Below are 22,738 nucleotides of genomic sequence, written 5' to 3'. Positions count from 1 at the left end.
TCTGAGAAGAAATTCAAAGATATGTGTGAAGTCTATCAACCCGCAATGAGCCAGCGTGGTTGACTATGGCCTAGTCACCTTTAATTTGGAGTAGGCTCCGAGCCCCTCGGTGGGGACGTAAGTGAGCTGATGATGAATCTTCGGATGGATGTACAGATGTTTGGAAGTATGATGCATTGTTTTAATTCAATATAAATACCACGTACATTTATAATAACTGTGTTAAAATTATTAATGGATATATTCTTGCGAATTAAGTTAGCCAGCCATTTGACCTGACAGTTGAGTCATGGCGATGTTGAAATGTATGCAGCCGTGTTATAAACGAGATGCACGCGGCAGTACTGAATCATGTTCGAATATTAATTTTAATTCACTTAGCATTTTGAAGCCATTATTTAGTACAAGTACGATGACATGTTAGAATGACTACATCTTTATAATATATTTATTCTCTCATCAAATGAAATGACACATCATAATACAGAAGATAGGCGTGAAGTGGAAGCAATTCCGCGTTTCGTCTGATGTGTGTCCCGGAGGCCTAATTTAGTCCTCTTTCCCTTCCCACCCTTTTTCTTATAAGGAAAGGACGGGAAGTGTAAGTGGACTTTACGGATGAGAGGATGCATGGGAAGGGAAAATATGTTCTTTCTGTGCATCCTCTCCTCCGTCGATTAAAGGAAGGCAACGCATATGCAATTGCGTATGTCTATGGGCAACGGTCACTTCGCTATTTCAGCGATTTCAGGTGGCAGCTCGCTAGTTTGCCACCTTATGTTATAAAAAAAAACTATAAAAGAAATGGAACATAACTCAAGGGTAACAAGTCGAGGAAATCCGTTTAACGCTAAAAAACAATAAGATAAAATATTAATCTGCATTGCGTATAGGACAATGCCTTGGTATAAATTTATAAAGAGTACGCGTATTGATTGCGATGAAGTGTAATTATCTTAACATTTTCAAATAAATTAACTCCGTCAATTAAGTTCTACGTAAATAACCAAATACTATAGGGTGTTAATATTTTTAATCGCACAGAATGGTGACGTATATAAAATATGAACGAAGAAAAAAAAACGTTTTTTTAGATTTCTTGAGTTATGGTGCCGTTCAATACGTAACCTCAAAATTTATCGTAGTTTTATACGTTTTTCTGTATTGTCCCCTCAGAAACTGTTGAATTATATTGTAACTGTAATCTAAAGATTATACATATTTATCCTTTTTTGATAACTAGCTTTTGCTCACGACTTCGTCTGCACGGAATTAAGACAAAATACTTAGTTTGTAGCCTATATGTTCTTCCAGACTATGTTTTATATCTATGCCAATTTTGAGATACGTAGGAACAAACAAATAATATTATTATAGTATTTTTACTGTTCATCGTTAGGTTGAAATCACATACGCTAAAATCCTTTGTTCGTCTTATTTACATGGAAATTTAACTACAGATTCTATGATTGACGCAAAGAGCAGTTAACTGAAAACCAGATGTTAACTGTCTGACGCAATAGCCGTCAGTAAAAGGGACGGATTATTTGTAAATAAATGCACGCTGCCACGACTGAGCTTAAGACTTATTTCACTTAAGAAGCCTTCATACTTATAGAGATAAATGACTTCATTAAAATTTCATTACATGAACACTTTTAAAGAATGTTCAGTTTCCGTAAATATATCATTGTTTATGAATTAACTAGCTATCGCCCGTGACTCTGTCTGCTTGGAATTAAAGAGACATGATTGGTATGTGTTCTTCCAGATTTCGTCAAGATCCATGGAGGCGTTCTTGTGATGTCTTCTAACAAACATCCATCCATCTAAACATTCGTATTTATAATATTACGAGTAGTAAGATGTATTGGATAAAAATGTATATATTTTTTAATTAAACGAATGAGCTAATAAAGAAATAACTTATAAACATAATTCAAATAGAAAAGCAGAGGATAGATAGAGTAAGGTTTTTTTTTAATCCAAAATTCGTGCATACTTTTTGGTTAAATATGTATCATCTTTCCTAAGACTGTGTCAGCTAAATGAAAAAAAATAATCTAAAGTCTTTTGTTTTGTCGTTCTAGACTAGATTGATATTACGCACGCTAAAGGTAGAACCCACTATTTTATGTTTTATGCTAATGAATACAAGTAAGCTCTACATTTAGACTTAGTAAGTACCAAATTGTCACGAATTGCATGTAAGTTCTACACGTTAAACAAGAAGGCAAACGAAAAAAAAATACTAAAGCAGACATAAACTCTTATTACTGTGACTGCAAGTCTTTCTACTGTGATTTTTTAACTACGAAAAAAATATTGTTAACCGCCCCGCCAAGTACTATATTTGCAAAGAGATTCAAAGATATGCGTGAAGTCAACCCGCACTGAGCCAGCATTGGCTATGGCCTAGTCACTGACTTAGAGTAGGCACCGAGCTCCTCAGTGGGGACGTTTAGTGAGCTGATGATTATGACGCAGCAGTAGAAATTCAATCAGTTTGATAATAGGTTAAGCCCTTTTATAAGACAAGAAGCATCTGCGGTTCCTCTGGTATTGCTGATGTCCATAGGCGTCGTTGAACACCTCGGTGTGCCAGCTGCTCGTTTGCCCCCTTATGTTAAAAAAAGTTGATCTGACAGCTATAATTCAATTAATCAAAGTTGACGTTTATTACTATGATGCAGATTTGAAAGAACCTTTATTAACATAAATGTATAGAGCATTATAATTATTAATATATGATCTACAAACCTTTGTTTATTTATGACGGAATACGGTTTAATTATTAACAGAAAATTCAAATGAGTTGCGACGATATACGCAACAATTGAATCATCAAATCGGAATAGATGTCAAACTATACAATAACTAAGTATTGCTTATATATTTTGTTCTTTATGTCACTAGCTGTTGCCCGCGACTCTGTCTGTACGGAATTAAAATAAAACTAAATTTGTGGCCTCTGTGTTCTTCCAGATTAGGTTCTACATCCAAATTTCAGCAAGATTCATGCAGCCGTTCTGGAGATAACTTCAAAAATCTATCCATCTAAACATTCGCATTTATTCGCAAGATGTGTACATAAAAATTTCGTGTCACGATGTATGTTCGCGATAAAGTCTGAAACTACTGCACCAATTCTTATTAAAATCTGTAAGCATCTGTAATTTGGTCCAACTTGGGAGATAGGGTAGTTTTTATCTCATTTATTGTTATTTCTGCGCGGACGAGTCGCGGGCGACAGCATATGCATTGTATGATTTCAAACCTCAACCAGACTTTGATAATTATTTTATAATTAGAAGCGTCTTAAATACTGAGATTATATAAAGAAGTCAGAAAAAAAACTTAATTAATAGACAATAGCATACATAATCACAGAAAAAAACAAAAAGGAATTCAATAGTTTAATGTATACCGTTTTTTTTATAAATTGATTTCTACAGTTTACATTTTAACCTCACGATTATCTAAGCTGATTACAGTTACTAATTCTTTTCCAATTAAAACATTTATATATCGCATATTCGTTGCTACTTGAACTTGGAATCCATGCGTTCATCTCGACAAAGTTAACTTTGCATTCAGCAAAACTAACGAATGACCTAAAGTTTATCTTAAGCATTGGCCGGAAAGATACCGGTATTGTGTTAAAAAGTTACACGACCGCAGTGAAAAGTTTGCGAAAAAAGCTGAGCACGTTTTTTAGACGACTTTAGAGTTGGTATAAAAAGCAAAAGTTGGTTCACAAAAGCACAGTACGGGTTGACCCCACATTGTAGCACCATCCGGGCAAGTGGTCTACACGGACACAATGAATTTGGTAACTCTATTCATCTTAAAGCGGAAATAGTGATTAATCTTGACTATCACTTGTCTTTGGGAAGAGTTATGTAATACGATCTAATGGTTTTCTTAGAATTTGAAACAGAAATTAACTTCTAATTTCAGTTTTAAATTAGTCGAACTGTTATATCATAAGAAAAAATCAATATTCAAAAAATATGAGAACAATTTAATAAACCAACATTTTTTTTCTAATGTAATATTTTACTTTTTTAATTAAGAATAATCAACATCTTCTTATATTCATTTCCAGGTGTTATTAGCCGCTTTATTCGCGGTATGCAGTGCTGCAAAATTGGACCGGTCATATCTTCCACCAGAATCTGCTAAAACTGCTGGTGGCAGCCCTGGGGACATACAAACCCCTCTTGTGAGAGATCTCTTCAACCCTGGACAAACTGGTTTACCGAAAGGCGCTTTCGACAATGATTTTGATGGCGTAGTCGTAGAAGCTGCGGCTCCAGGCACCAGAGCCTCAAGTCCTGGTGAAACAGGTCTAGGAGCTGATAGAGTTTCATACGGATCAACTCACTCTAAAGTTGGAGGTGCAGCTTTCAAGACTAACCAACAAGGATTCAACATTCCTAATCCCCAAAATAATTTCCAAAGTACTGATCAAATTGAATCACAAACTCTGCAGAATTTCCAACAAGGAGTTAATTTCGGTTTTAATACTGCACGACCACAGGCTGAATTTGACAAAGCATCGAATATAGTTCGTTTTGAAAATAACGTTAGTCCACAAGCTTATAACTATGCCTTTGAAACTGATAACGGCATAACAGCTGAAGAGAACGGTGTTGCTGTAAATGGTATACAAGCCGAAGGAGGTTACTCTTACACAGGAGATGACGGTAAAGTGTACAAAGTAACGTACACCGCTGGAGAAGGTGGATATCAACCTAGTGGAGATCATCTGCCGACACCTCCTCCTATACCTGAAGAGATTCTGAAGTCTTTGGAGCAGAATGCTAAAGAGGCTGCTGGAGGAATTGTAGATGATGGTGAGTGCTTCCTTAATTCTACATCATACATCAAGTAATTTTTATTTTTATTTACACATGAAAAGCTATGTATGGCATATTTAATGTAAAAAAAACAGTTACAGTAGCTAAGGGTAAATAGAATTTCTCGTATACTTTGGTTAAAATTAATGCTGTTGAGTCAATATTTATCGTTCGGTTATTGCTTGATGTTCGTAGTAACATTTTATTATATCGTTAAAAAATGCTTCTTGTTATATTACTTAATTGTCCATTTTTGAATTCAATTATTAAAATTAAACTAGAGATATTGATTACTTTTAAGAAATGCATAGATGTTTCAATAAAATAAACTATTAAACTATTTCTTCAATATTTAATAGTATTAATTGCGTACATGTTCACGAGATTTGCAAACTTTTATAACTGTTTGCTGCAATAATAAAAACCAAAGTTTAACATTACGCTTTGCTCTTAGGAATGGGAAAATCCGCGGGTACAACCAGCATCAGATCGACTTACTATTTACCTTAAATAAATAAGATTTTTTCCATATTTAGAAGAATAAAAACTATGAATACATTCGATTCGATCTTAGCTTATACGTGACTCATAAGAAAAGAGTAATAAAAATCTTTAGCCAAAGATACAAAAGCAGTAAAACCTACTTAATATTTTTTCTGCATCCGGGAACTCGTATACCTTACAAAATAAAATCAATATAGAGTATTCGTAGTATAGTTTTGCTATATTCTTTTTAGTTTGACCTTGACATTTTATTCTTGAAGCTAAAGAAAGCTTTGATGAATTAAACGATTAAAGCCCACAGGGATTTTGATTTCAAAGAGAAAATAAATTGAAATGTCTCACACCAACCATCATTAGGCTATTTTTTTAAACGTGCAAAGAGTCTATCATAATGTGGAGGCTCTAAACCAGTCACCGACCAGTGTGTGCGAAGAGTATTCACATGTGCCCACACCCCGGTAAACAGTGAGTCGAGGGAACCAGAGGGGGTTAAGTGGATAGGCTCCTTGTCCCATTAGGGATGTGAAGAGAGTCCCACATAACCGGAGTGGCTTTCCCCGAGGCACCCGGTATGCGTAACGCATTCCCCCTCTTAAAAAGGGGCTATTTTTTAATGGCTTAGAGATGCATGTATTCCAAATATAACATTTTAAGTAAGTACTATATGTATATTATTGTGAGTAGGAGGAAACCAAAGCTTTAAGATAATCTAACTCTGCGCAAATTTACAACTTCATATCTAAGTTACTGTAACAGTGGTGTATTTAACAAGTATTCGGAACTACTAAAGAAATTTTTAATGATTTGAAAAAAGGAAAAAAAAATATTCGCCTTAAAGGTAGTAATTATAATTATCAAACTTTACAATTCAACTATAATTTATCACATTGTAATAAATATGAATTATCATCTTGCTCACATGCTTGCACATGGTCCTCGTAAATAGTGAATAGGTCAAACTTTAGTATGGTATATTACAACGGCGTTAAATATTAATTTGGATTTTAAACAAGATCTTATGTCATGTATGTCGTAAATCAATGAGTCGACAACCGACAATTAATACTAGCTGAAGTCCGCAGAACTTGTAGATGTATGTACATGCAAACATAGTAATTAATAAAAACAAAGAAATTCGTTTCAAAAATCAAAATTGATTTATGCAAAAATCAAACACACATAATATGCTAAACTCATTGTATCACTTGATAAATGATTTATCGCCTGTTATTCAGTTAAAAGCTTTGACAAATGACAACTTTCCTTTTCATTTACAGGCTCTTACGACGCCGAGAAGTACAATACAGAAGACGATCGCACAAAAAGTGAGAGTGACAATGCGGGGCAGCAATATAATGGACAGTTTGGAGTGCCTGAATCAGATGCACATGTAAGCGGAACATTCATCAATCAAAATACTCGTGTATTCGACAATTTGAATACCCCTCAACAACCTCAAACAACAAACGAAGACATCAGGAATAATGTATTTGAATCTGTCCAGAATAACTTACAACCCAAACCGACTTTCGCCACCGCGTTAGGAAAGCAGCCTTTATCAGGTGCACCATTTGAACAAAGTAAGAATGGTGATGCATCTAGTAATTTTGGAACATCTGAATCGAATAAGAAAGATTCAAATCAAGAAGACACAGTATCTGATAATGACGATTATTCAAGGCCCATATATTTTGGAACACCTCAATTGAATCTGGGATCAAATAACAAATTTGGAATTAAGCAATCATATTTACCTCCTGCTAATAATCTTCATTCTAATAATCGACCATCTATTTCTATTAATTCATATAGTTCACAGAATACAGGACAAAGCATATCAGAAAGCTCCACCTTTGGATCTCAAGTCTCAAATAGTAATGTCAACAAACCCCTAGTTACAGCACAAATACGTCCTCAGTCTATTCCCAGCAATCAGTTCGACCAATTTAGCCAAAACTTTAATAGTCAGTCTTCGAATCAATTTATAAATGGTCAATTTTCAGACCTGAATAAAAATGAAAATACTCAATCAGGAATACAAGCCTCGTATAACACCTTTAATAATATACCGTCAACCTTACAACCAAGTGCAGAGTTAACCACACCTTTTGAAGATTCTCCAACATCAACTAATAAATTCGGCAACACTAATGTGCCATTAACTCCAACTCAAGCATCTTTCTCGGATGTTACTGCTTCAATCTCACAATCAAGTACTCCCCAAATTGGTTTTGGAACATCAAATCAAAACCTTAACCAAAATGAAATCCAACAGACTAATATTTTATCGCAGCAGCCATTAGAACAGCTGACAAATACAAACATTAATTTGAGTGGTAGCCCACAATTCCAAGGTCCAGATCATTCCTATTATTATAATCTACCTTCAAAACCATTCAACGTTAACAGAGTAACCACACCAACGTTTCAAACTGGAAATCGTCCTTTTAACAGCGGTTTCAACAACGGTGCGGCAACTAGATATCCTAGGCCACCCACTGTAGTACCTACCATTGCTAGTTCAATGTATAATCAATATTCTAATACTCCCCAATCTTCTCCCTCTGCTTCGTTTAACGATAGATTTAGGCCTTCAACAAAATACCCCCAATCTACAGTAGTAACCCAAATTTTACCGTCACCAACCAGTCCAACTAAGATTGACGGATTTCCGGAACAATACACGGGAATAACTCAAGCTTCTGTATCACCCTTTCCATCAAACTCTAACAAATATACAAGTCCTTCAGAGAATCAAAAATCTGAAAAAATAGGTCAAGATTTGTCTCAAAATTTCCAAATTAATTCATCGTTCCAAAAACAAACAACTTCAACTCAATCATTTAATAGAGATCAGGCAACTCTTAGTGGTAGTCAAGGAGTTCAACAAACACCAAATCAAGTTCAAACAGAGCTTAATAACAATACTCCTCAATTATCTTCAAGCCAGCAATACAATGGTGAAATATATGAATATAGTAAACCTGCACAATCTTTATCTACGACAGAATCTAATGAAGATACATCGACACTTACAGATAATTTTTCACAATTCGGTCAAAAATTACGACCATCAATTCAATCACAACAGAAGGGACAAGAAATTCAAATTAACAGCAATCGTGGTGGAACAGGACCTCAACAACCTACAAATTTACAAGGACAATTCGATCAAAACAAATACACACAAAATCGTATTTCAACCTCTGATTCAACTCAAGACTTCAACAGACAGCAAACAATCCCTTCAAGTAATTTACAAACAACCGATGTTAAACCAAAATTAGAAACTACAAAATTTACATCAGGCGCATCCGCAGAAAATCAACCAACTGAATATAAAAGGCCTTTTGATTTCTCAACAAGGATTAGACCTTGTTGTCAAGGACCAAGTACCGGGCAAAATGTCAAAGATTACCGTAAGCCAATTCAATCACAAGATAAGACTAATAACTTTGGAATTTCAGCACAGTTTGGCCATCAAGATAACCAAAAGTCGGGAGTTAGTGAAAATTCTTTTAATACTCCGTCAATTGGGTTTAGACCACAGACCTTACAGACAACTAGTCAACCAGAAGGAGTAGAAGGAATATTTGGTGGTCCACGAAGACCACCTAGCTTCGACGAAGCTTCTGGTTACTATTATTGAAACGAATCTATTTTGTAGAAATAGCAAAAAGTATTTTTACTTAGTAATATAAGAAAGTGATAACTATTTTAACATTGTAAAATATTATTTTATGATTCTATTAAATTATTTTAAAAATGAAAATGTTTTATTTTTTTCAACAATATTATTGTACACTTTAATTACACATAAATTAAAAATCTTAACTCTAATCTTACTAATATAAATGCGAATATTTGTATGGATGGATGTTTGTTAGAACTCCAGAATGGCTTCATGTATCTTGCTCAAATTTGGCACAGATGTAGAACATAGCCTGGCAGAAAACATAGGATACTAATTATTTCTTTAATTCCGCACGGACGGAGTCGCAAGCAACAGTTTGTATTACATTTAATTTAGAAACTATATTACTTTAAAAGATTAACTCAATAGCGATCATTACTATGATATTGGTCGTTGAATTAACCGTTATGGTTTGCTCGACCGTTTATTATCAACAATTTTGGTAATGACTCTATGATTGAAGAATAGTCGAGACCGATGGAATCTTTATGTATGTTAAGGTCGAATTATTAAGTCGGTAAAGAAATTCTTTAGTACAGAATATAAAAGTTTTATAGTTATAATAAAATCAGTTGAGTTAGTATTCAGACAATATTGTAACTATTATATTTTACCTTTGATTTACCTCGTGTTTATTATTTAAAACTTAGTAATATAAACGCGAATGTTTGGATAGATGAATGGATGTTTATTGGAATGAATTTTCCTGTGATTTGGCATAGATGTGGAATATAATCTAGAAGAACACACAAGCGAATAATTCAGTATTTTTTCAACTCCGCGCGGTCGTCAGCGACAGCTAGTGTTAGTTACATATTGACTATTTCAAAGTTTCTACGTGAAGTTTAAAAAACTGCTTTCACTTAGGATCTTTCGAGAAACGAATGTCTTTTCTAAGGTCGGCAACGCATCTGCGATTCCTGTGACATTGCAAATGTCCATGGCGACGATCAACATCCCGGTGTTTCGGCTGCTCTTTTGCCTCCTTTTATTATAAAAAAAAATGTTTCTTAAGGAATCAAAAGTTATAGCTATTTTATGGTATAAAGCAGTCGTAAGGATTTTAGTTCTTTAATTTATTCTTCTAATTCTAATTAATCTATTCTCACGTATTCGCAGTAAATATTTACTCAATTACAATAATCTTATAAGACTTGTAATAAGTTTTTTCTAACTGTTCATCGCATTGACCAATACTATAATTACAAAATAAATTGACAATATAAGTGGCTAGTTCTTTTTTGTTATCCATACTTATGTTAGTAATTTGACCATTTCATATTTCACACGCAATCTATCATATATAATTTTTGAATTAACTATAATTTGGTACATTCCGATGATACAAACGCAAACATATTACACAAACCTGTCCTGGAGTCTTTAGAAATGTTTATATGAGAGACGGTAAAAAGAAGAGAAGGTGAGAAGAAGAACAGAATATGTGGATAGATTGTGTGAAAGAAGATGTGTCTAACAGTGGTAGACGTTCGAAACTATAACACCAATTCCACGAAGGGGCCGGCTCGACCGGTGCCATACCACGACTACACAGAAGACAGGTGTGATGTGGAAGCAATTCCCCGTTTATTGTGATGAGTGTACGTACATAAAGCCTAGTTAATGTCGTCCTACCCTTTTCTACTAAGGGAACGATGGGAAGGTATATGAAGGGTGAGGTGACGCACAGAAAACTCTTATCCTGTGTCTGTGCGTCCGCTTCTTTCGACGAATTTAGGTGGCCGGTTGCTTGTTTAAAAAAGGAAGTGAATTCAGATACCTGGTTATATATTCTGGTAAGCTAGTAGTAGGATAGTTTAGCTTTTTAAAATCATAGTTTGTTATCGTTTGTTATTTGCGGTTTCATAACAAACGAGTAAATGCACCCAAATTCTTGACATCGAAATATCATGAATGAACATATTGTTTAAAGATGAACATATAGAAATTGTGAAATGTCAGACAATAGATGATTCAAGCTTTATTGCTTTGCTAGAGTTCTGTTAATTACAGTATAGTAAACAAAAGACTGCGACCTAGTGGGAGCGGTTACAAATGTAACTACGTACATACACTGACAAAACATTTTAACATTGTAATTATATCTACTAGCTGTCGCCCGCTACTCTGTCTGCACTGTATTATAAAAACTTAATTAGTAGTCTATGTGTTCTTCCAGACTATGTTCTACATCTGTGAAAAATTCCAAAAAGATCCATGCAGCCGTTCTGGAGATATTTTCTAACAAACATCAATCCAAACATTCACACTAATAATATTAGTACCTAAGATTAATCAACTGAAGTAGCAATATACGCAATAAAGTATTACTGTTAAATTGCTATTTGCATTTATTAAACAATCGAGAAACAATTAAACGAGAAAATTTGTTCTACCAATCGGAAATAAACTTAATCATATTTATTTTAAACTTTATCTTCTTGTCCATAGGGCTATAAAAAAATAGACATCACACTACTTTGTTCTGATGTAAATAAGATGAAAAATTTTTATGATTTTTAATAACAAAATCTACCTTGGAATATTACAACTAAAATAATATTTACACCCAAAATAGAAAATCTAGAACATAATAGAGACATTATAATTGCTGACATTCATTTAGCTTTTATTTAGTTAAAAAACCTTTCTGGATCTACTTAACTCTTTGTTATCTATGGATAGTGGTTACCTCATTGTTTTAGCGATGTTCATCGTCTTAGCGTCGCCATCTTGTACTAAAAGCAAAAAAGATATAAAGGTGGATATAAAAATACTAAAGGATAATGGCGACAAACTATTTAAAATATTTTTTTTATCTTATCAGGAAACTATGCAGTTTGAAAAACAAGTATATTTATAATGTATTCAGATAATACGTAAAACAATTAATATTAAAAGCAAATATGGAAAAAAATGTTGTTAAATTATACTATATTGTTATTTTTATAAAAAAAAGAAAATTACTTTACATTTAAAATTAAAATTGTCGCCTCATTGTTCTCAAATCGAAACAAAATAAACAGTTTAAAAATATTTACGGAGAAATAAATTTTCGTTTTTATTTTCAAGGTCATTGACACGTATACAATTTGACACTTTTTCTTTGAAACGCACATTATAATAGCTTTACATTTATTACGTTTACGTTATGTTAATGTTTTCAAATCAAATTCATAGTATTATGGTTCTATCGTCTTTTAAAATATTTGATACGATTTATACTTGATAAGATTTGAAGATCACAATTGAGAGGGCGGTTCACATACATCAAGAGCTTACGATAAAACTATTGGAAGATTTAAGTTAAAGGTCATTGAACTTCAATACAGAGAATTTATTTGTAGCCTTAACTGCCGAAACTTATTGAACTGATATATAATTTTAGGGTTCCATAACAGATATACGGAAGTATTAGTCGAAATCAAAGTTGTTATGTTATTACTAATGAAGGCCCTTAGCGTTCATGTTGTATGAGTTATGTACACAAAGGAACTCTGTTGCAGTTCTTACTTACTCCGCTGGTGCAGCGACCCAAAGTGGGACTTGACTTCTGACACAAGAGATCGTCAAAGTCGCCTGTCTTTCCCTTTCTCCTGCCAGTCCATCTCTTGTACCTCCCACAGGTCCAACTCTACGGCGTCACGCCAGCGGTATCTGATGCCAATCAAGGTCCCGAGATATGCTGCTTAGGATTTTCGATCTCCTCCCATCGTCATTAGGTGGCTCTGACATCGATGTCTATAAGCTATGAGCTTGATTGGCAATTCTGGTTGAGAAAAATGTTCTTTGTTTACAAGACCCATACGTTTTTATTCTTTTATTTGATGAAGACTTTAGAAATAAGTTTTATAAAGAAACTTTAAAGCTTGACAGTGACAGATGGGATATTATTATTTGCGCAAATTACTGCAATGAATTTATGTACTTAGGAGAAGCCGATATAAACAAGTAACCGTCCGCGACTTTATCTGCATAGAGAAAAGATTATAAATTATTAGAACTATTTATATCAATTTAAAATAAAGTAAAACTGGGAAAGGACAAGTTTTTTATGAAAATACAAAAACTTTAATCCTTTATAATGGAATGTAAATTGAAAAATCCTTTTAAAATGTGCGTATATATATATATATATATGCACATTATATATATAAAAAAATAATATAGCATAAAAATATCCTTTCTATAGTTTCTGAGCAAAAGTATTTGCTTTAAAAATCTCTTAGATATATAAAACTAAAGAACGTAAAGATTACAAGAATATTTGTTACGCAAACTAACCTATATGTTTGAGTGTAAAGACAAATATATCGTTGAAACTGGAAATCTGCTATACGAAAAGAAGTATTACATTTGAATCGTAGACAAAGATGTAAAAATGTGCATAAAACGAACCTATAACGATGACCACTGTGAATTCTATCTCTTGGGAAAAAAATAATAAATATATTATGAAAATATTAGCAGATTTTTAGTAAATTTACTAATATTTCTTTTTCCAACTAAGCTCTAGGCTTGTGCTAGGATATGGTTTACGACAATAGTCGAATGGCGGGATTCGAACCCCCGACCTCGTGATTGGAAATCCGTATCCTTAACCATTAGGCTATTGACGTTTTAATTAATAATTAATAACGAAAATCTCAACGTACATCCAATTTACACGTTTAGAAGTTTAAGCTGTACGTTGATGTTTCAGACAGGCATTTGTTTTATGTGTGTACAGAATAAATTCAAAATCTAAATGAGATGTCATTAGAAAATGATTTAAATACAATTTTAGTATACAGAACATCTTCAATGGTCTAATATCTAAAGATAGTTAAATCTTACTAATATTATAAATGCGAATGTTTAGGTGGTTATTGATTGATGTTTGTTTGATGATCTCCAGAACAATTCAACGGATCTCGATGAAATTTATCAGGCATGTAGAACATAGTCTGAAAGAACACATAGGCTATTTACTAATTTTTATTATAATTTCTCGCGAACGGAGTCGCGGACGACAGCTAGTGAGTTATAAATCTATGGTTGAATGTACACGTTAACAAACTGGTATTTTAAAATAATTTCTCATGCCGTAAAGCAGATGAACCGCGAAGATTACCAATTGTAAATGTCTCTGGTAGGGATTTAAAAATATAAAATCACGATATTCTCTGTACTTTACGATTTATAGATTGTTAACAATAAAATCGATTTGAATACTTGGATAAGTTTGCTCGATCGTATACTAAAATGTTTAGAATGCTCGACGTAATATAATTTATGTAGCATTTTGGACTTCTATTTATCTATGGTTAGTATTATTTTCGATTTATTCAGTGTTGCCAGTAATAATCACATCTGTAAACTATAGTTGCAAACAAAGACAACGGGGTTTCTTTTATGCATTTTAAAGCTCTTTGCTTGCATTCCTAATTATCATGTCTTTAAGCGTCGGTGGCTCAGGTGTTAAATTACTTGACTTGCAATCTGCAGGTCCTGGGTTCGAATCCTGCCATGTACTAATGTGTTCACATGTACATTTATCCGACTTACTTATGGTTAAGGAAAACATTGTGATATAACCTGCACATATCTGCGAAGAAATGCAAAGATATGTATGAAGTCAACACGCACTGGGTCATCATTGACTATGGCATAGACACCCCCACCTTAGGGTAGGCTCCGAGCCCCTCATATAGTGAGCTGATGATGATAATTCTTTAATTGTTGTGTTCTTTGTTACCCTTACATCTTCAACTCCTTTTAAGTTCACGACTCCATTTGTTCTACTTCCAAGTAATTACTATTGATATATTGTTCAGTCATATCTCATACATAAACCATCAATTTCAAATTTTAATTGTTAAATCTAGATATGAGTTCTAGGTCTTTTAAACTATTGTAATTTATAATACTACTTCAGATTACAAAAGGCATAACATTATTTAAAGAAGACATGATTATCTGTGATCAGATTGACGGTCCAATTAGATGGAATTGAGGATTTCAAATACGTAGTGAACTTTAGTAAAATTGTTAATGTAAATGATGCAATATATACAACGGACATGAAATAAAATCAACAATATAAAATTTATTCGAAGTTTTGCATTGATTTATTATTATTATTTTTTATATTATAAGGTGGCAAACGAGCGAGCGGCCACCTGAAATCGCTGAAATAGCGAAGTGACCGTTGCCCATAGGCATACGCAATTGCATATGCGTTGCCTACCTTTAATCGACGGAGGAGAGGATGCACAGAAAGAAAATATTTTATCTCATCCGGAAAGTCCACTTCCACTTCCCATCTTTTCCTTATAAGAAAAGGGTGGGAAGGGAAAGACGACTAAATTAAGCCTCCGGGACGCACACTTATCAGACGAAACGCGGAATTGCTTCCACTTCACGCCTGTTTTCTTTGTGGTGGTGGTATTTCACCGGGCGAACCTGACCAATTCGTGCAAAGATGTTAAAGCGGGTTCTACCACTCTTATTTTACGAATTACTGGAAAAAAATAATTATGAATAGAATATTTTACTGTTTTATTCAACTAGCTGTGGCCTGAGACTCTGTTTTCGCGAAATTAAAAAAAAAAAACTCTAAAAGCCTATGTGTTCTTCCTGACTATGTTCTACATCTATGCTAAATTTCAGCGATATCTGTTGAGCCGTTCTAGAGATACCTTCTAACAAAAATCTATCCATCCAAACATTCTCAATTATAATATTAGTAAGATTTTTACAAAGCTTTGCTGAAACACAATGTTTTAAGGTCTTTTGTCAAGCATTTGTCATCTATTCAAAATCGAAAAATATCTTTGTTGATTATGAGTTCATTTTCGTTAATTTTTGAACAGGATTTCCTTTACCATTAAATACAATCCTTTAACTCTCAATATTGCTAATAAAGATTACAGTGTAATATAATTATATATGAAAAAAACGTGATCAAATTATATAAACACTTAAGTGTAAACCGCAATTTGCTATATTTGTTTTAGATTATTTTTGTGTGAACGTGACGCAGAAGTTCGCTCAGAACTGACAGCTGAAGCGACTCAGGTCAGCCGATACACGAACTCGTGCAATATTGACAACGCAATGTCGCCGACTGACATGACCCTTCACAAATGCGTTACAATCTTACTAATATTATAAAAGCGAATGTTTGGGTGAATAGATGGATGAATGGATTAAAATAAACCCTTATAAGTAACCTATGTCTTCTTCCAGACTATATTCTATATGTGTGCCGAATTTCATCAAAATCCGTTGGGCTGTCCCGGAGATACCTTTAAACAAACATCCATCTAAACATTCGCATTTAGTAGGATGACTATAGCAAGAGAATATCGTTATTAGTGAGAGAGAGAGAGAGAGAAAGTGAGATGGACAGATAGGATCAAGTCTTGAATTGAATCCTTGAAATTGTCTTGAAGATTAATCCCATATCTCTGAGCCTACATGATTGACTATGATCTAGTTACTATTAAATTTGTAGACCCAAGTCTTTATGTGGGGATTAATGACAGCGAAATGGGACATAACATAACCTCACTTTTTAAGATACCTGAACAGAGCATCTGACGACGCCTTATTATTTTCGTCTCCAGGTTGCTATACGACTCCAAAATACTAAAACAATTTATAAGAGGCAATAAATATAATTTAAGGAATCTTTTAAAAATAACATTCAGTTTCCTTTTTAAATTCTATAATAACTTCAAAAATTATGTTGTAAATATTATGTCGTTATTAAAACAATTTGTTAAAATTTTTATTAGGTGTTAAACCAAAGGTTTTTACCTCGTAAACTAGTAATTAGGTACTTAGGCTTCAATGTCGTGCAAAAAAAAGTAAGGTTTAAACTGTTCAAATTAAGTACAAAGCTTATTGTAATAAATTTGATTGAAAAAAATGAATTCCTTTTTCAATTAATTAATCTATTTAAAATTAACGAATATTCGATGGTTTTAAGCAATTTTCTTAAATTCGCTAATATAACATGATTATTTCTTGATTTTATTAGAGACTGGCTGAATATAAGACAGTATATTATTTAAAAATAAAAAATGCTAATATACTTCTTTCGGTATGGCACACGCAACTGTGCCGAAATATTGAGAGCTCAAACATCTTAATCGTGGTAAGAATCGCTTTTTTACGAACAATAACAACGACGAAAGTTTAAAGTTATATAAAAATGCTATTCAAACAAAGGTTTACAATAAAAATATCAGCGTAAAAATAATAGAGTGTGACTATAAAAGATATATACATAGTAATTAGTGTAAAGTGGATATCGATCGGGAAATTTTGCAACATGTACGCACACATTGAAATGCACTTGTGAATCTTCACTCAGTCAGTCAAAGGTTAGGACCGTGAGTACGGTTTTAGGTAACGAAGTGAGGTGAACGAATTTTGTTTGATATAAATATAGGATCGGTTTCAGTCTGCCATCACATTCGGAGCTAGACCCTTGCAAAGTGTACAGCTTGAAATGAAGCTGGTAATTACATTTTATTTAATTAAATGAACAACTATTTATAAGCACATTTTTTTTTCAAAATTCAAGTTCATTAATCCATAATTTGTTGTTTGTTAATTTAGAAATTTTTGATATAAAATATACAGCATTAATGCAGATTATTCAGCATTATCGAAAAAAAACTGGGATTATTATAATCTATATATAGATTTTTATTACAAATAAAAAAAGTATATAATTAAACGTTTCTAATTTCAGTTTTATGTTTGTTTCAGCTTTTAGTAATTTCAGTCATAGCATATGGCTGCGCCGACAAGTTGGACCGCAGTTATTTGCCGCCAATAAATGCAGCATCATCCGGTGGAAGCTCCAAAGACCTGAACGTTCCGTTTGGGTCATCAAACGGGCCGTTGGGCGGCGATTCACTTCCGAAACTACCTGGTTTTGGACAAAATGGTGCTGGCCCCGGTCAGACATCTCAATCCTCTGGTACTGACTTCGGATCAAATGGATTCCGTCCAGGTACCGGCTCTATAGGATCAAAATTATTTGGCCAAAACGGCGGCACATCAGGATTTGGTCAATCACCAACTGGAACAGGACAAAATGGATTAGCGAATAAACAGACTTTCGGTTCTGGTTCGGGATCAGTTCAAAGTGCACAAAGTGGATTTAAGCAAACTGCCACCTTCGGACAAGGAGGTCAAGGTTCAAACTCGTTTACGCAGGCATACCAGTCTCAACGCGCTCAGAGTGAAGCTGAAAGGAATGCCCAAATTCTAAGATACGAAAATGAAAACGACGGTGAAAGGTACTCGTACAGTTTTGAAACTTCTAACGGTATATCTGCCGAAGAATCTGGTGTAGCCACGAATGGTGTCAAGGCACAGGGTGCATTCTCATACACGTCAGACGAGGGTGAAAAAATAAGTGTGACCTACACTGCTGACGAAAATGGTTTCCAACCACAAGGAGATCATTTGCCTACACCTCCTCCAATTCCTGAAGAAATTCTTAAGTCTATCGAGGAAAACGCCAGGGCCGCAGCTGCCGGGACCCAAGAAGGTAAATTTTTAAACTAAAAAAAATATAAATGGATTACTAACGTACCGGTATTAAGTTATAATTTGCTAATTTATTACTAAAATTTTTGCTTAAAGCATTTTGTCTGCCATAGAATAAGAAAACGTATATATGATTTAAAATATTAACTTAAAAATTACTAGCTGATATTTAGGGAATATTTTCAAACATTTGCAATTTTAATATAGATTTATAAATCTATGTTATATCTAACAAATTTTATTTCTCTTTAGGTGCTTATCGACCTGAAGAGGATTCAAACGAACTTAATTATGGAACTACTTCGGGCTCCGTACAAGGTCAAGGTTTCCAAGGACAACGTACACAAACTGATCAGAAAGGTTACACTTACGGCGGTGGTTCACAAGGGCAAACTACTATTGGTCAAACTGGATCTAAGGGACAAGGAGTGTTTGGACTGACGACTGGTTCTCAAGGACAGAGTACCTTCGGACAGGGTACTGGAACGAAAGGGCAAGGGACCTTTGGTCAAAATACTGCATCTCAAGGTACTTTTGGGCAGACTTCTGGCTTACAAGGACAGGGTGTGTTTGGGCAAGGTAGTGGCCCACGGGGTCAAGGTAACTTCGGAAAAGGCACTGGTTCACAAGGACAAGGTACCTTTGGACAAAATGGTGGATCACAAGCACAGGGTGGCTATGGACAGAATGTTGGAGCGCAGGGGCAAGGTGGGCAAGGTGCTTTTGGGCAGACCGCTGGAACACGAGGACAAGCTGGTTTTGGACAGACAAGTGGCTCTCAAGGACAGGGTTCTTTTGGACAGAGTGCTGGAACGCAAGGCCAAGGTGTCTTTGGTCAAGCTTCCGGAACGACAGGACAAGGTGTCTTTGCACAGACCACGGATTCACAAGGACAAAGCGGTATTGGAAGTGGTTTAGCTAACCAATATAATCAACAAAGAAACGGCCAAAAAGAGTCGGGCTATCAATATAATCGTCCACAAGGTTCTTCCTCTTCTGTTGGTAGTCAACCTGGACAAGGCTCACAGACCCAGGGTGCTTTTGGACAGACAGCCGGTTCTCAAGGACAGGGTACTTTTGGACAGACTGGTGGACAAAGTAGCTTTGGTCAGTCTTCTGGAACGCAAGGACAAGGTGCCTTCGGACAAAGTGCTGGGACGCGAGGACAAGGTGGCTTTGGACAAACTACTGGCTCCCAAGGTCAGGGTGGATATGGACAAACTACTGGATCCCAAGGTCAGGTTGGCTATGGACAAACTACTGGATCCCAAGGTCAGGGTGGATATGGACAAACTACTGGATCCCAAGGTCAGGGTGGATATGGACAAATTACTGGATCCCAAGGTCAGGGTGGATATGGACAAACTACTGGATCTCAAGGTCAGAGTGGCTTTGGACAGTCCCCCGGTGGAAAAGGACAAGGAGGCTTTGGGCAGACTGTTGGTGGGAAAGGACAAGGAGGCTTTGGGCAGACTGCAGGATCACAGGGTCAAAGCGGCTTTGGACAGGCTGCTAGTACACAAGGACAAGCAGGACAAGGTGCTTTTGGACAATCTGCTGGAACCAAAGGACAAGGAGGCTTTGGAGGTCAGGGAGTATTCGGACAAATAAGTCAAGGACAGGGAACGTCAGGACAAAGTGCTGGAGCTCGAGGACAAGGTAACTATGGACAGAGTGCTGGAGGGAAAGTACAAGGTGCTTTTGGACAGACTGCTGGACAACAGGGTCAAGGTGCCTTTGGCCAGATTGCTGGAGCCCAAGGGCAAGGTAGCTTTGGAATAGGATCAGGTTCTCGAGGACAATCAGGTCAAGGCAATCAATTTAACAAACAGGGCTCTGGAAATGGTCAAAAAGAGACAGGTTACCAGTATAATCGTCCACAGGGATCTTTTCCTTCTGGTGGTAATCGACCTGGACAAACTAATACACAATCTGGATCGGGTTCATCTGGATCTTTCGGGCAAGGGTTAGGCTTCCAACCTAGTTCTAACAGGCCCGGCGGCAACCAGCCCGGTTCGGGGTCCGTGAATGGTAGACTTTCACAATACCAACCTGGTGGGACTACACCATCTTCATCGGGCAATGGACAGGGACAGGGAACTTCATACAGGCCTGGTGGAAATCAATCCTCATTTGGTTCAACTAGTGATTCCGGATATCAATACAATAGGCCTGGGTCTCAGCCTAGCCAAGGCAGCCAGCCTCAACGTCCTGGATTTGGAGGATCTCCATCACCCAACCAGGGTGCAGGTCAAGAATTCGGTGGTCCTCGTCAGCCTCCCAGCTATAGTCCCGAGGAAGGATACAAATATTGAGGCCAAAGGATCGTAGTGCAATTTTAGATTAAGAAATGGATCGGCAAATAGAAAAATTAAAAAAAAACGTACATAGCTTATAATGAATTGTGAAAAGCAAATTGTTTGACTTTTAGGAAAAAAACATCTGTGTGTTTGTAAAATATAATTTTTGAATAAAAGTCGACAAATGTATACTGTAGTATTATTTACTTACAATACCTTAAATAATATTCGCAAGAAACTTAATACTATGTGATATTTGAACTGGAAAGATGATTAACTACCTAATACTTGTACCAACAGACATGTGTATTCAGATAAAGCACAATGGTTGTGTGAGAATCGTGCAGAAAACCACTGCTTACCTCAGAGACGCAATTGTTTTTGCATAACTACAGGACGATGCACTCTGATTTATAATAGTTAAAAATAAATTGAGCTTTATATTTAAATGGACCTTACGAGTTCCGACAAATATAACTAATATATAAATAAAAAAATCCATAAACTCACTAAATAATAATGCCATAAATAGATCCGTTATATAGTTATTTTAGTAGAATAAAAAAAATTACAAATAGATTTTCAATTTCTCCAGAGTTTCGTGTTTTTTGTTCTAAATTTAATTATGCCTGCATTAAGGGCTTCTTTGGGACCAATTAAAGCTTCTGTGTTCTGCAGTTAATCTATTGCATAATCAGATAAATTCTTGTGACTGGATGACTTAGTTACGATATAAAAGTTCAAAGCTCGTTCCGACACAGGATCGGCGAAGCCTTGACTTTTCGTGCGCATTGTCGGGGCCCTTATGTGGGACAAAAGCTATTAAAATCGTCTTGACCTTTTTGTGAATCCGTATCCCTGTATGAGACATTTGTATTACGTAATCCATATAAATAGGTGACAGCAAATATAATTGTACTTTTACAATGCTTTAAACTCATGAAAAATACATGAATAATATTATAAATGCGAATGTTTAGATGGATGGATGGATGGAAGTTAGTTTGAAGGTATCTTCCGAACGGCTGAATAGATTTAGAAAAAAATTGGCATACATATAGAAATTAGTCTGGAAGAATACATAGGCTACTTGTTAGGTTTTATTTTTAATTCCGCGGGGACGGAGTCGCGGGCGACAGCTAGTTAAATATATATAAAATACAAAGTTTAAAGTCAATACTGAAATAATAACTTTTTTATTTTTAAATTAAATATCATATTTCATAATTATAAATGCGAATATCTCCAATGATGGATGGATGGATATTTTTAGAAGGTATCTCCAGAACTGCAGCATGAATCTCGCTGAAATTTGACATAGTTGTAAAATATGAACTGGGAAAACACATAGACTAATTCAGTTTTTCTTTTAATTCGCGGATAAAGTCCCAGGAGACAGTTAGTACAGATTTATAAATCAAAAACAACAAAATTGAGACACACTATTGATATATAATCCCTGCAAACACATCCATACATCATCTAACTTGCTCATACGTGGCATATTTACAGCGATGAAGACATACTATGTACATTAACCTCATTATTCATCGTATTAATATTTCGCATAAACTTGTTTTGTACAATATTTAAGTGATGTCGCATTTATTGTTTATAGTCAAGGAATTTAATTACCTTCCCATGTATTGAATATTGTACAGAAAACTGAAACAAGATCTATAATTTCATATGTTGGGCAACTTTCCGAGCTAATTTAAGGTAAAAATCACAGGTGGGTAGCAAATAAATGTCCTCGACTGGGATTTATTTTCATTCACTTTTTTTTCTTCTTCGCCAACTGTACAATTTTAAAATTAAAGTTTAAC

At 35.0% G+C, this 22,738-nt stretch overlaps 2 protein-coding genes across 3 annotated transcripts; both read left to right on the top strand.

Annotated features, from left to right (window-relative positions):
- Window positions 1-3,778: 3,778 nt before the first annotated feature.
- LOC106114460 (flocculation protein FLO11) lies at window positions 3,779-9,132 on the top strand. The gene is made up of 3 exons (XM_013307692.1): window positions 3,779-3,832; window positions 4,109-4,859; window positions 6,644-9,132. The coding sequence occupies exons 1-3, from the start codon at window positions 3,824-3,826 to the stop codon at window positions 9,013-9,015; spliced, it is 3,132 nt and encodes a 1,043-aa protein (XP_013163146.1). The 5' UTR covers window positions 3,779-3,823; the 3' UTR covers window positions 9,016-9,132.
- An 8,403-nt stretch (window positions 9,133-17,535) lies between these two features.
- Window positions 17,536-21,098, top strand: CPR12 (cuticular protein RR-1 motif 12). 2 transcript variants are annotated; one of them, XM_013307764.1, is made up of 4 exons: window positions 17,536-17,569; window positions 17,824-18,613; window positions 18,865-19,812; window positions 19,921-21,098. In XM_013307764.1, the coding sequence occupies exons 1-4, from the start codon at window positions 17,561-17,563 to the stop codon at window positions 20,925-20,927; spliced, it is 2,754 nt and encodes a 917-aa protein (XP_013163218.1). In that variant the 5' UTR covers window positions 17,536-17,560; the 3' UTR covers window positions 20,928-21,098. The 2 variants fall into 2 exon arrangements, with proteins under 2 accessions (XP_013163218.1, XP_013163217.1); XM_013307763.1 differs by having other exon boundaries at window positions 18,865-21,098.
- Window positions 21,099-22,738: the final 1,640 nt, after the last annotated feature.

This window comes from Papilio xuthus, unplaced genomic scaffold (genome assembly GCF_000836235.2).
Source record: "Papilio xuthus unplaced genomic scaffold, Pxut_1.1 DF828142.1, whole genome shotgun sequence".
Taxonomy (NCBI): domain Eukaryota; kingdom Metazoa; phylum Arthropoda; class Insecta; order Lepidoptera; family Papilionidae; genus Papilio; species Papilio xuthus.
Note: the sequence above shows the minus strand (reverse complement) of the source record. Positions and strands in the feature narration are given on the sequence as shown.

What these genes read in the sequence shown, in the direction of transcription:
- LOC106114460 (XM_013307692.1), top strand. An exon ending in TGGAGGAATTGTAGATGATG is followed by an intron (nt 4,860 to 6,643) that starts GTGAGTGCTTCC and finishes TTTCATTTACAG; the next exon opens with GCTCTTACGACGCCGAGAAG.
- CPR12 (XM_013307763.1), top strand. An exon ending in AGCTGCCGGGACCCAAGAAG is followed by an intron (nt 18,614 to 18,864) that starts GTAAATTTTTAA and finishes ATTTCTCTTTAG; the next exon opens with GTGCTTATCGACCTGAAGAG.